At 39.4% G+C, this 14,970-nt stretch overlaps 1 protein-coding gene across 2 annotated transcripts in view; it reads right to left on the bottom strand.

Annotated features, from left to right (window-relative positions):
- ANKS1B (ankyrin repeat and sterile alpha motif domain containing 1B) overlaps window positions 1-14,970 on the bottom strand; it is a 433,323-nt gene that overhangs the window by 16,115 nt on the left and 402,238 nt on the right. For both annotated transcript variants that reach the window (XM_032196110.1, XM_032196120.1), the window contains 2 exons: window positions 13,846-13,974; window positions 9,468-9,539 (listed from right to left, as the gene is read on the bottom strand). In XM_032196110.1, the coding sequence (XP_032052001.1) occupies window positions 9,468-9,539; window positions 13,846-13,974 (201 nt within the window). The remainder of the gene's footprint in view (window positions 1-9,467; window positions 9,540-13,845; window positions 13,975-14,970) is intronic.

Genomic DNA, 14,970 nt, shown 5'->3' with positions numbered 1-14,970 from the left:
CATACCTGCTTTTCTCTACAATAGATCTCAACCGACTCTTTTCATAAAATACAATTTCAATGCACACAAAGCATGACAGTGACTGCACAGAAGCTGCAGTACATACATCCATCAGAATAACAAGCAATATACCCCACATATGTTCATATCTAGGCAAAACATTCACAAATATGACAACATCACTTTAATCATCTGGCAGTGCAGCAATCATACAACTTTTGTCCTTTCTTTCTATCCCGACAGCTATATTCAGGAGCTCTTTGTCTCCTATTTTGATTATTGTAATTATCTCCTTCCTTGCCTCCTTAGCAGCAAAATTCCTCTTCTCCTCCCATACACTATGCAAACACAACTACTAAGTTCACTTATTTTAGCTTTTTGGTCTAATTTGTACTATCTGTCACTTTCCATAAAGGTGAAGCCTCCTGTTGGCAATGTTGTACCAGCTCCCTGAGAGTCCTCCTTCATCTAGACCAGTATTTTGTACTTTAACCATCTTTATCTGTTCTACATTCACCTTGCTTTGTCTAGGGCAGACCTGATCTTTCATATTTATTGAAGGTTGTGAACTGACAGAAGACAATATCTGAGTGAAATAGCTCATCAAGATGCCATTAATCTGTATGTGGCAAATTAGGAAATGAATCAGAGGCTGATTGACATTTGCAATTTATTATGCCAAACCATCTCAGCTGGTAAGGAGTGGACATTCCTTATCAACTTGCAAATCAAACAAAAACCAGGATTCGTTCAAAGGTGTTCTGGAAGATTGCAATCCAGCATACAAACATGATTTAGGGATACAATTCTATGCTTATATGCCTATTGCAACAAACAGGTAGGAAGTGGGGTAATATCCTTAGTAAAGTGCTATTGTGAAAAACACACAGCTCTCTTTCCCTCACTCCACTCCTAGTGACAGATTAACAGAAGTCCACATAAAATTACTCAAGAGTTTTGAGTTGCCATGGTGAGCTCATACTATTTGTTTGTTCATTCCTTTTTTAATGGAGAGGGTGGCAGCCAGGAAGCGTAACACGAGTTTTCAGAGATACAATACAAATATCATTTGCTCGGCCACTGTAACTGCTTTGGCTCTAGACTCTAGGATGTTGACAGACATCCCACAGCTTTCTTGGTCAGCCGTTTCGGTCCTCTGTGCAGGCCAAGTGGGCATCTCTGCCCATGCCTGTGACCAGAATTTGAGAAGGAGGTACACAGGCACCTGTATTTCCTTTCCTCATGCTTTTCAGTTGCTAACCACCATATCAATTCTGTTGAGGACATGATGAGGTGACAAAATATTTTCATCCATCTGTTGACTCTATGGGAAGCATATGGACCTGAGCCAAGGTTATAGGACCCACAGCTGAAGGCTGGCATAGGATGTCATGTGTATGTTGGCATATGGTCTAATGCTGCAAGGCATGTTCATACCAGAGTAGCAGGATTAGATTTTATCTGATGTAGAAGTAATCATAGTGACAGGACCCTGTTTTGGGCAAGTGCTCACTAGCCTGGAACTGGTCATAGTTACTACGAACTCCACAGTGACTGTAACTTTGGCTCTTTATTTTAATATACAACTTTAGGAGAATCATCTGGATGAACAGCAAGTGTATTCTAGGCTTATTGCCATTGCCTGTCTCTGCCGTTGCCAGAGGATCAGCTGGTCATCCATGCAGGGACAGATGTGCATGTCTTGTCTCCTCAAGTGCACTGCTCCTGCAGTGAGAAGTCTTAATGCTGCAGAGTCTGTATGCCATACAGTGAAATTTGATCCCAGTTCTGAAATACTTCCTATAGGATAGGTAGATGACAGCGTGGAAGTATACCATGTGAAACACAAGTGCCATAAAACAGGCTTGACTACAGATACAGGAAGATGGAGGAAAGCACTGCCATCCTAAATCTAATGTGACATTTGTTCAGCTTCCACAGAGCCCCCAAAAAGACATGGAGCCCCTTTTTCTTATGAATCAATACCATTAGGAATAGAAGCCTCTCCTTTATTTTGATGCACTGCTGCTGTGCCAAAGCTTCTTTTGCTAATAGACTTTTCTGAAGAAAAATAATCTCTCTGAAAAGAACAAGAGGAGTGAGTGGTCACAGTATAGAAATAAATATATATGGACAACAACATGATAATTCTTACAGGTTAGTGGCAAGGTTTAAATAGACCTTAGGGCTTCAGTGCCCCTCAGAACTTGCTCTGCTGCACCCTCAGAGTGAGGGAACTGGCATCTGCTGGAATTCATAGTGCCTGCGAAATCAGTGGAGAGCACCAGCCACACTGCAAGCACATCTGACTTTCTAAATGAGCTACTGCTTTTCTGCATAATTACCTGGTTATTACAGTGCTTACTTTTACAGTAAAGGTTGGGATTTACACTTTTCTGAGTCTGCATCTGAACCCATTGCTGCCACTATGCAGGACAGTGAGAAACCCATGTCTGGCAGGGGGCTAGACAGGGAGACAGCAAGTTCAAATCTGAATGCATTTCCTAGAAGAAAAAGGGCAGTCTGGGGTTCTAGCTGTTACTTCCAATCCTGTTTATGAATTTTCCTTAATTTCACTGAAAAAAGCAAAACTACTACTCACAAGTGGACTCTAAATAGATTGTTATAGTACTACAAACTCTCCAGAGTGAAGCATTTCTACCCGTATTTTGATTTTGAGCTAAAGGCTGTGCAGAACTGCCAGATGTTTATTTAGAATACAAACTAAGCTCCAGATAATTTAATTTGAGATCCACCCAGCCATTGTACCTACCAAATCAAATCAGTCAATGATGACTTAAAAGGCAGAGGATTTTTTCTTTCTTTCTGTGAATATAGAAATATAGACTAGCTGTTTGTTTTTAAAAAGGAAATACATGCATATACATAACATAAAATCCTAAAGAGCCTTTAATCCTTTCAAGACAGGATTGCACATCAATACCTTGTACTGTGCAGAACTGAGAGCATTAATCCAGCTCTTCTGAATACGCCTGAAGTATACAAAACATGGTATCTCTATGCACATACATGCACACAAAGCAGCTGAAGAAGAAATTAAGAAGCACACAGAATGGTGTCTAAGAAAGGTGCTCACACATTCCCTTGATATATTGTAGCATATGGTATAATCCAGCCCACTCTCAAAATGCTTTCACCACATCTATTTACTTTCTGACAAAAGGAATGAAGATTCTACTTTGACACCTTGACCACTTTCACATACTTATATGTACATAGAAGTACATTTATAACTGGATTACTCCACTTTCCTACAGTGACCAAAATGAAACCAGTTTCACTTTAAGGTTTTATTGCATATGTAATTATACTTGATCTTGCAAATACACAGTGAAAAGACATATTCGGCTATGCCAACTCACTAACAACTTCATACATAAATTTTGCATACAAGTTTATGAGCCTGTAAAATCTTAAAAATTCATCTTGACTTTTTACTTTTGCAAACAAATCTCCTAATTCTGTTTTATACTACTTTTTAATAGCTATCTGAAGACTGTAGCTGGTAATTTTACTGTTCCATTACGTACTGGAATCGACTTCACTTAGAGAATCTGAACAATTTCCCATACTGGTAGTTGCTATTAATTCTAAATGGAATCAAACTGCACACTTCAAAATATGTGTTGGTATACCACCTACTATCAGATCCATAAGTCGGTTCCTTACGTAAGGCTTATGAAGCCTTGTTAAGCATTTCCTTTTGAGTGAATCACTTTGGCAACAGCATGCATGAGATGAAATAAAAAGGCAAAGTTCACTTTTGACCTGGTAGTTTTGAAGCCAATTTTGAAAATGCAGTCTGCCTTGTAACAAATATTTACTAACTTCTCACAGTCCAAAAGGCTTAAAAATGTTTCACTGACATAATTTAATACATCTTGGAATATGATAGCATCTGTAATCCCTGTGGTACAAAACTGTTTACTTCTCTACAATTAGTGGATGCCTCCAAGCTACATCATTAATATGAACATTGCACTGGGGATGCACCTGCAACTCATCTACTTGGGAACGAGATCTCCTTGTTTTTTCAATATCTGTACACACTCATCTGCTGCTGACAGGGCATTGCAGCCCTCCTGCATCTTGGATTCTTGTCAGCCAGAGAGTTCAAGAATGTACAGTCCTCTGAAGAATATGGGTTAGCATGATGTAGACATGCATAAGGACTAAATGTCTTTAAGACCTTCCATCTCTTATTTTTTCCTTTTGAGTAATATCCATGTGCCTGTTTCACTGTAGGCCCTCACTGCGCCCAAAGCAGTGGTGACACAAGAGATAGAGAGCTACAAGTCCCACTTGGGAGCACAGAGATCAGAGAATCTGTTCATTCTCAAATGTGGTATTGGATCCTGATGTGGTGTTTTACTGACTAGTTTTAGTGGGAATTGAGAAGCAGAAAGGGATTAGCAGAAACAAGAAGAAGGAGTTCATTTACATCAACTCCTTTATGGAGGAAGGAGTAAGGAAGGAATGCCCTAGACCCTATTTCACTTTTATCAGAGTCACCTCTTCACTGCTTCATCTTCCTCTCCAGAGATAAGGGAAGCAGATTTTGTGACAATTCCAACTTTGACATTTTGGTCTTAAGTCAGCACATGCTTTTTGAATAGAATCTCATTGCTGGTTCCCCATAACTTTGACTTGAAATTTAAGAACCTCTTTTCTAATAATGAAAACTTCTAAGAAAATTATGCAATGTTTGGGAAGGTGGCAGGATCCAAGAACAGAATTTCAGCTCTCTCTTGGGAAGGGGCTGATTGATTCAGATTGTGCAATTTGATGTATGCAACATGAGTGATTTAACATCACATAAAGGAAAGAGTCTACTCTGCTGCACTTGCGCTGGTAAGCACAAAACCATTCCCTTTCTACGAGGTCAAGGAATTCAGATGTGTAAATGCCAGATGGAGTCTACTGTAGAAAACAAGTCTCTTCCCAGCTGCAATTAAACTTTATTCCTTTTCTTTATTTTGATGTAAACACATTTTATTCTCTTCTTGTTCCTATGGTGATCTGAAGTGAAGGCAGTAATCTGACTGAAAACACAACTTATAATATTTCCCATTCCATGCTGAGAAAGATGAAAGCTCCTAACTTCTTGAAGACATCTCTCAAATATAATTAATAAATCTCTCCTGGTCAGGACAGCAAGATTTAATCTCCAAAAAGCAAAGGTCAGTTTACAGCAGGTGAGGAAGGGAGATAAGGAGACAGTACTGTCGACTGCAAAGGGAGTTTGTGAGAGAAAATAGCTGGAAACAAATAGGAAATCATAAAATATAAATCCATCGTTGGAGCACAAATATGTGACTGGAAAAATAAAGTATAATTCCTCTAATAGGCACAGTTCTTGCCAAATATCCATAATTTTGAACGGCTACAAGAATTTGCAATTTGGGTGGGAACAAAAAACATATATAACCCTACCACTGTGAAGAACTCAATCTAATATATCTGCATGATTTTCCCCAAACAAACCCTTCATCTGCCCTGCTGGAGCATACAGCTGTACAATGATGAGAAGTACAGTGGATGACCAAGAAGAGTTATTAAGACAGCTATGAACATGCCTCTTTTTCTTTTTTTTCTCTCTTTCTCTCTTTATTTCTCTCTCCCTTCCTTCCTTTTTTTTTTTTTTTTTTTTTTTTACTTAGACATTATAGAAGATTTAGGATCTCCCTTCTCTCTTAAACTATAAGTCTATATAAGAAGAATAGGCTGCTGTAAGCCTGTCTGTGGAGAGAAGTGAGGGATATCCTCATTACAGTTCTTTTGAAGAATCCAAACCATAAATAGCAATAACTGAAAGTTCAGGAAGCCTCTACAGTTACCAGGGAGGGACTAGCAGTCAGCAAGTTGTCATTTTTGTTGCTTTTCTGTATATATGAATGATTAAGGAAGATCAAGATTATTTTTTCCCACTGATAGGCTTTCATCCTCGTGTGCACTTGCTGACAGGAAAATGTCCAGTGAATACCAACACTATTTTGAACAGCATTAGGTTGAAGAAGAAGCAAAAATCACATTGACGGAAATACTAGTTACCTAATTTTCATACTTTCTGCTTAAAAACATTATCTAGCAGACTCCAGAAAGATTAAAAATTTGCTGGAATGGACCCCAACATGATACAAAGTTACATATAATGTATTTCACCCTCAGCCTGTTTCAGACTACAGCACGAAGTTCAACATGTATATTTGAAATACAGAAGTAGTAAAATAAAATAAACACTAAAATTAAATGGTGCTCTATCACATTAGTATAGCCTTGTGTACAACTTTACTTATTAACAAGAATGTACGTAAGTGTCGTGGTTCCGCTCGAGTGGGCAGCCGAGCTCCACCACAGCCGCTCTCTCACTCCCCCTCCTCAAAGAGGAATGGGGAGAAAATATGTGAAAAGGGCTCAAGGGTTGAGATAAGGACGAGAAAATCAGGCAATAATTATTGTAACGGGCAAAACAGACTCGGCATAAGGAGATAGTAAGATTTATTGCCTATTACTAACAAGCGAGAGAAGTGAGAAAACAAAGGAAAAAGCAAACCAAAAGCACCTTCCCCCCCATCCACCCTCTTCCACCTCCTCCCCCCAAGCGGCGCAGGGGAATGGGGGAATGGGGGTTATGGTCAGTCTACAGCACTTCTTCTCTGCCGCTCCTTCTCAGTCACTCTCATCCCCTGTGCTGTGGGGTCCCACCCACGGGTTGCAGTCCTTGATGAACTGATCCAGCGTGGGCTTCCCACAGGCAGCAGCTCTTCCAGAACTGCTCCAGATATGGGTCCGTACCACGGGGTCCATCCCTCAGGAGAAAACTGCTCCAACCTGGCTCCCCTATGGGCAGCAGCTCCTGCCAGATCACCTGCTCCTGCGTGGTCTCCTCTCCACGGGCTACAGGTCCGGCCCGGAATCTGCTCCGGCAGGGGTCTTCCACAGGCGGCAGCCTCCGTCGGTGCCTGGCCACCTGCTCCACCGTGGTCTCCTCCACGGGCTGCAGCGTGGAACCCTGCTCCACCGTGGTACTCCATGGGCTGCAGGGGGACATCCTGCTTCACCATGGTCCTCACCACAGGCCGCAGGGGACTTCTGCTCCGGCGCCTGGAACACCTCTCCCCCTCCCTCTACACTGACCTTGGCACCTGCAAGGCTGTTCTCTCACTCCTGGCTGCTGTCTGGCACAGCGTTTTTTCCCTGTCTTAAATATGCTCTCACAGAGGCGCAAAACAACATCGCTTATTGGCTCAGATCTGGAAAACAATGGGGCCCTTCCCAAACATGGGGCAGCTTCTAGATCTTTCTCACAGAAACCACCCCTATGGCTCCTTGCTACCAAAACCTTGCCACGTAAACCCACTACAGTAAGAGAATGCACAAGTGGACAAAATTCAGTACCTGAGAAGCAGTCAGATTACGTATCTAACTTTTAACCTCTTCTTAGTAAGTGAAATGTCCTTTTCAGTACATTTAAAGTAAAATGTAATTATAAAATAATCCATATTTTCAACAACAACATCACATCAATACTTCAGCATGGTTTAGGACAACCTGAATGCCCAGTTCAGAGACACTGACAACGGGGGGAGAAATTTTGGAAAAAGATACATTTTTCTCACTGGTAAACTTACTCTAAGATAATAATTTGTTCTCATTAAGTCAATTTTTTTTTTTTTTTTTTGCTTCTGACTTGAATATGATAAAAAGGACTACCTTGAAAGGATAGATAAAATCTTGATTAAGAACTGTTTCACTCAAATCTCTTTGCAACAAATATAAAATAAAAAAGTTCCTTAAACTGCAAAATAAACATTCTCACAGCATAATGGTTTCAAAATAGAATATAAAAAAATATATATATATAAGCAATACTACAATAGTGTTTATATAAGTGCCCTGTATGGTGCTACAGACTGTTTGTATAACTCCATTATTTTTATGGAAAAATTATAATTTATATTACATTTGTTTTCAAACAGTTTTTCAGGTGTGCAATTTAAATTTGCCAAGTTTAGAGCATATTTCAAAAAAAAAAAAATCTTAAAAATGCTATAAATTATTAACTGTGGCTTTTTTGATGTTTAGCTTCCTAGTTCAGTCAAATAACTTACTGAAGATGTCATATGCTACTATGGTGTCAAATTCCATCCTAAGATCTGTATAAGGATATTCCTTAAAAACTGAAGTGCTACATTAGACAGTTTGAAAACTAAATCGAAAGATGGTACACTTGCAGCCTCAGTTAATCTCACCAGAACACGTGTATGTGACTGCAGAACCTCTCTCTGTTGAGTTGCTGTTTTTTTTTAAAGAGGAGTTTAAGCCCAGGTAAGGAATGATTAGCATGTAATTAGCCATGGATCTTCAAGCAATCCAGTAAGCATGAATTACTGTCAGCCCTTAGCTTAAACAGCTTGTGCAGAAGTCTATGTACTGTAGATACGTAACCAATACTAAATGGTTGTCTGATTGCATGAATTTTACATGTCTTCTAGCTTTATAAATGATCCACATGCTACATCTAGTGTTCAGAGGCATCTTGTCTAAAAGATTTATGATCCATAAAATTAAGTCTTTCACTCTCTCATCTATACATTTTTACATCTTCAGTAGGTCATGAAACAATTATATTCTTCATTATTTCATCATGCCAGACCATGATATGCTTGCCATCTCTATAACCAGGAGTGTTTTTACTCCACTACAATTGGGAATGTATCAGGTAGCTGGCCTGGTGTTGTTCTGAGTTTCTGGCAGCAGTATATTTGTTGTAGATAGAATGACCCTCATAATAATTTTCTACAAACCAGCATCAGCCCAAAGAGCTGCAGTATAATATATTCTTACCAAATGAGTGGAAGCCTAACTGCTTTTCCACTAACAGATGAACTTGAATTGGTATTCTTTTCATCCTTTGGTCATTAAATGGGTAAATAATTCATAACTCACAATACATGGGAATACTCATGAGAGTAAAGGCACACGCATGATAATGTGATTTTAGATATCACATACGTAAAAAACAATGACCTTGGTAACATTAACATATTTACTAGTACATGTTTTATATAGTAAATTCAATCTCTATTATTATATATAATCATTGTATATGTTATAGATCAATTCTCTTTATGAAAAGAAACCAATATAGTGCATTTAAGTGTGTGAAAAGTACTTTGAAGCAGTCTCAAAGATTCAAGAGGAAACAAAGGATATACATTTGCTTTTCCGAGACAAAATGCAAAATAAAGTCTACCTTCAAATTTTGGTGTTAAGTTAAAAGGCAGAGTGGGCCTCTTACTGAATGCCAACGTAAATGTAAGGGAGCCAGAAACAAATACGTAACAAAACATTATAAAATCAAAAAAGCTTTAGTACAAGTAATTATCAGCTATTATTATTTAATATAATAAAAATTACAGAAGCAAGTTAATTTACTAACTTACCCTCATCTTTGCACATGCGTCCTGTGTTGACTCTGTGCCTCTTAACTCTTTTACCAGCATAGAACCTAAATACTAAAATAAAAATCCATTAAACTTAACATAGCTAATATTTCAGAACAAAAAACATTTTCAGAAATGCACTAAAAATGCCTCAGAAATCACAGTTCTACCAGACAATTTAATATTGCATGGTTTTAGAGTTTATCCACCCTGCCGTTCTCTGATAGATCATTTAAAATGATGTTAATCATACAATGAAACAGGAATGCACAGCAAGTGTATTAAATCAGATGGAGCCCTTTGAAACAGCACGTGAAAGTGTTCTAGCTTAAAACCTTAGTCACTCAAGCAACAATCACATACTACAGATTCCATCTGAAAAATACCATTTGATTAAAAAATGGAGAGTTTGCTTTTTTTAGTTGCCATCTGTCAAACTTGTATTGCTATGTGTACAATCACGTGGACACGAAGGGCAGCAGAGTTGCTAACCTCTCTGTACTCAATCTGTAACTACTTTATGTGTAAACAGCAAACAGAGCCTGATGTCAGCAAACAGAACACAGATCTGAGCTGCAAACTAGCTTAAACCATTATTTCTTCCTAAGAAAAGACTGACCCTGAACTATTATTTCAAGGCTGTTATTGGAACTGAACAGGGTGGCAGTGAGTGCTGGGTCCTGGCTCAGCTCAGTGAAAGCCACCGTCCTCCACAATCAGCTTCCTCACCTCTGAGGGCATGCACATCCTACCTGCCTCTTCCTCACCTTGCTGATGGGGGCACTTTGAGCCCTCCCTTCTGCACCCTAACAGCAGGCTCTACTCCTCTGGATATGTAGATCTGGGGACTCAATACTTTCTCAACAAAGTGTGATTTGCACTGGTTCCCCAGGGATGAAGTTGGCTACATCCTCACTGCTGTTCTTGCCTGTTAGAGAGAGGTCTTGTTACTGTCAACAGAGTTGTGCAAGGGCCATAGGCTGCATTTCACCTCTATACACTAGAGGTGTGCAGATTTGTTGATATGCATGTTTTGTACAGTTCTGTGCACATGGATGTTTCTGTATTTCTATATAGTGTCACATGCAGGTTTGGCTTAATCAAGGAAAGAGAAAGAGGACAGCAGACTGCCCCTTATCTTCTCCTTCCCAGGCACAGAAATGTCTCTTTGCATTCCCACTACACTTTAATGTCATGGCTTCTCTTAAGTCTTCCATCCTAAGTAAGCAACTAAGTAAGTTGAAGAGAAGTCATACCACTGGTGAGAACAGGCTAGGTGAGCTCCAGGAGGAGACCCAGCACCATAGACAGGAGCCTCTTCCCAGAGGATACTGCAGCCCACCACTGCTGCCTGGCCCATTTCATTCTACCACATTGACTTCCCTTGGGAATACTCTAAGATGGTTTAAGTTAAAAGGCAGTAAGGCACATGGTTTATTGATGAGACTTGGTAGGTCAGGTTGATGGTTGGACTTGATGATCTTTTGATCTTGACTTGAAGGTCTTTACTACTCTAAATGCTCCTGACTCTATAACCTAACCAAACCAGAGAGTGAACCAGCTTCACCTCAAACAAGAACTGATCAAAATATAACTTCATTTACAGATGAATGTGAACTGCAAACAGAGCAGAAAGTGTACTGGTTCAACTCTCTGGTCTGTTGACCTAGACTGAGAAGTTTTCTTTAGAGCCTTCAGTTCACATTGTGTGCCACAGGAGTCTCTGACCTGCAAGAAAATGCATAAATATTTCAATGTAGACAGTAGCCAAGATGGTGATTAGCGAGCAACACTTTACAGAACATCATAAACGAAAGGGTGAACAACACCACTGCTATCAGATAAGTGCAGGCAGAGAGGAACTAATGAAGGGCATTCCTACAGGACCACAGATGTGAAAGATTTGTAGGTCTAGCAGATGTGATTCCAGCCGGGGGCATGATGGTGACATGAACAGGGCTTTGGGCATTAATTTGATGGGATGGCTTGATATCACCCTTATAGACAAGCAACTGATTTAGAACAAGTTCAGAAATTAGAAAATTAAATAAAAGCCTGTGGAGTTGAATTGTTTCTTTCTGTAAGTCCTTTGCTGTCTGACCTTTGGAATCCTTAGCCTTCTCTGAGAAGGATGCAATTTAGTTCTTCAATTTTATTTATTTATTTATCAAATGCGCTATGGCAAAACGATTTGGGATTGCTTGAAAAGCTTGAAAGCTACCAGTTGGGCAGGCATCATGGAAAAAACAAAACAACAAAACAAAAAACAAACAAACAAACAAACAACAAACACACAAAAAAACACACTAAACTGCTTTTGAGCTCCCAGCAGAAGAGGAAGGAAGAGAAGATCTGGGCAGCTCTGATACCACGTGCACAGTGGCAAAAAGACTCGGCTGCAGGCATTCAAAAATGCTTCCCAGATTGGACTGAAGAACTGACAAACAAATTACAAAGCTACTGCCCAGGTAGATGTCAGAAGACTCTGAAATTCTTTGAGAGAATTTTGATTTCCTTTGACTTGCTTTGCTTTCAGAAACGTTCCTTCTCAAAGACCCAGAACATGTGGGAGCAAAGTAGAGGATATCAGTTCAACTGAGTGAAGTGAGATACAATAAAAGGTACCTTTCGTAACTTCCAAGCCAGTGTTATACTCTATAAAGTCGAGGTCGTTACAGCTCAGGAAGCTAAGACAGTTCATTGATGCATGGTCCTTAGGGAAGAAAGATGTCTCCTTCACCACTGCTAACTTTGATATTTTGATAGCCCCTTTTTCCTGTTAATCCCAACTTAATCACTTCAATGATCAATATGCCTATCAATCTAGTGCTAAGATTACATCCAATTATGAATTTATTGCTGGATCAAGGAATGAGTTAAGAGGCCCTCTTCAGATAAACCCATTCACTATACCAAAAATATTAAGAAAACTTGAAGTCATTAAGCTGCCTAATGAATTTGAGGTGCTGCACAGGAAGAGAGAAGGCCCAAGAACAAGTGAGGTGGATTTTGACTGTGTCTTGCTGAGGAAGTTGGGAGGTTCCTGTTACTGACCAGGGACATTACTCCATTTGTGGTATTTTCTACAGCATGAAGGTCTTATGGAAGATACAGATGCATTTTAGTGAGCCAGGCCTGTAACAACCCTTCTGCCCCTCCTCAGTGGGATCCAGGCTCTCACCTGTATTATTTAGTTCCTTATTTATAGCTTTCTGAATTATGTTTTAAATCAGGTTCAGTTCTCCACAAAAATACCCTAGTGCTTGGTGAACAGAGCATTATCCTAAAAAGCACTCTGGATCTAAGTCCCATCAGGTGAAGAGGATCTAAAACCTATATCCTGGACAAGTGGTTAACCTCCAGCTATGCTAAAGGCACAAAAAATATTTAGCCCCTTTCCTTTTAAAAATATCAGTCTTGCTTTATTAGGTGCCCTCTTCTAAAGAGGATGCAGCTGTGTGGATCCCAAGTAGATGGAAGCATCGTCAGCAGCTTTACCAGTGCTTTCCAGTAAAGCCAAAGGGGAAACATAACGGTTTAAATAGGTAGGCTGAGGCACCTCTTGAGATCTGCAGAAGAATGAGCTGCCCTCCATTGACACAGCAAACTCAAGGCTTCAGAAACATGTTTTTCATTTAAAAGTCTCCCAATATTTCTTTTTTTTTTTTTTTTTTTTTTTTTTATACTTCAGGAGACCTTCCTCTCCTTCACAAGCATGCATAACAGCCAAAGAACACCAATCATCCTTAGCTGTAGAAAGAAGCTCCATTTCTCCAGAAATGGAAGTGGGAATGAGTTACAGCTACTGGGAGGTAAAAATAAATACTCCCTGCCCTGAAGGAACTGACTGCTACTGGTACTTTAAGTCATCATCAATTTAGGGGAGGTTTGAATGTGCCCTCATCTCACAGTAAATGCTGCCTCAGACCACGGCCTCCAACTTCCCCAACTTCAATTCCCCAAAATACGTGTAAAAAATTCAGGCAAGGCAATACTCACTTTAGATAATGTGCACTAAACATTATGGTATGCATAAGGATCTCAATATTATGTTGTTTTATTATTTGTCCCATAAACACCAGACAGGCATTTTTGAAGGAGCGTTTTCTCTCACTGTCATTTCTACAACACTTAGCTACTTATTCATAGTGTCATTTCCCTAACACTATTGCTACATGGGCTGCAATATATCAGAAAATTCATAGCAAAAATTACTGTGCATGCTTGTTTCTCATTTGTTATAATTACAGTATTGCAGAGGAAGTGGTTTGTTTCATTAAAAGTGATTGACAAAATATTATAAATTGAAAAAAGGTTATCAAAATCTAACATTAATATATTTACTCCAAATCAAACCACTAAATTTATAAACACTTACAAATGCTTTATAATCGCAAGATTGGAAGATGAGTTTCTCTGGATGATGTTGCCAGTATTGTACAGGTGTTGATGCTGTGGCTTCATTTGGAGGTCGCAAGGTAATTGAAGGCTCTCCCCAGTCTCCTGTCTGAAAATCAGATGCTCAAGATATAAAAAAGTTGCAGAAATTCACTATAAAGTAGCCTTCCATTGTTGTGATCAATTAACACTGACATATTTTCTACATATAAAGCCATGTAGAAGTTGTACTCACTTATTTTAGTTACAGCATTTTTCATGACTTAATTTATAATCCAAACTCTGCTGTAGTGTTTAATGATGCTTTAATTAAATCTATTTACCTTTAGAATAAAATCATTATGCACCAGAAATCTTCCTTAAAAATAACTGTTTACAATATATGTATGAGGATGAGAGCACTTGAAAAAAATCATGAGATGCACAAAAGTGCCATTCACAAATTCTGCTATGTGTTTTACAGGCTTTTTTAAACAGCTAATAAGTCTTCCATTATCCAGCATATACAACTGATAACTAACTTTCCTAAATGGCCAAATAACTGAGACTTTGCTTTTATCTGAAGACATATTATACATTCTTCGAACATATGAGACATTCTTTAATCTCTTTATGAATATTTACTTTGACCACTTTCTCTTGATGTCTCATTGTAGAATTACTAACACTGCCCTTCCATGTGCATCATTCTCACTGATAAATGATTGTCTTCCTAGAGCTTTCATCTCCCCTCTTTCCTCAAGGAACAAGGGCAGGACAGTAGCTTGTTGCCAAACCCATTCACAGGGCACTCTTCTCCCTTTCAACAAGAGCCAACACAGACATCTGTACAGGAATCCCCACGGCACAGCAATTCTGGTATGGGTCTCATCTGACACCTCATATTTTGGACATGGCTTTACTGGACCTGGACTGACATTTGGGCCCTCTGAACCCTTTGAGTCTCCCTCCACCTGGCGTCTTTCTCCTCTTCCCAACCTCTTTCCTCAGACACCGATCCCACTCATCCCTTAGCCTATCCAGTCTGGTCTCTCTGAATTCTGCTCCCCTTCTTTCTCTGACTTTTGGGATCAGATCTCTCCTTCTTGATCCTTCTTCCTCCCTT

This window comes from Aythya fuligula, chromosome 1, assembly GCF_009819795.1.
Source record: "Aythya fuligula isolate bAytFul2 chromosome 1, bAytFul2.pri, whole genome shotgun sequence".
Lineage (NCBI taxonomy): Eukaryota > Metazoa > Chordata > Aves > Anseriformes > Anatidae > Aythya > Aythya fuligula.
The sequence above is the reverse complement of the archived record's forward strand: the minus strand, read 5'-3'. Positions and strand labels throughout refer to the sequence as shown.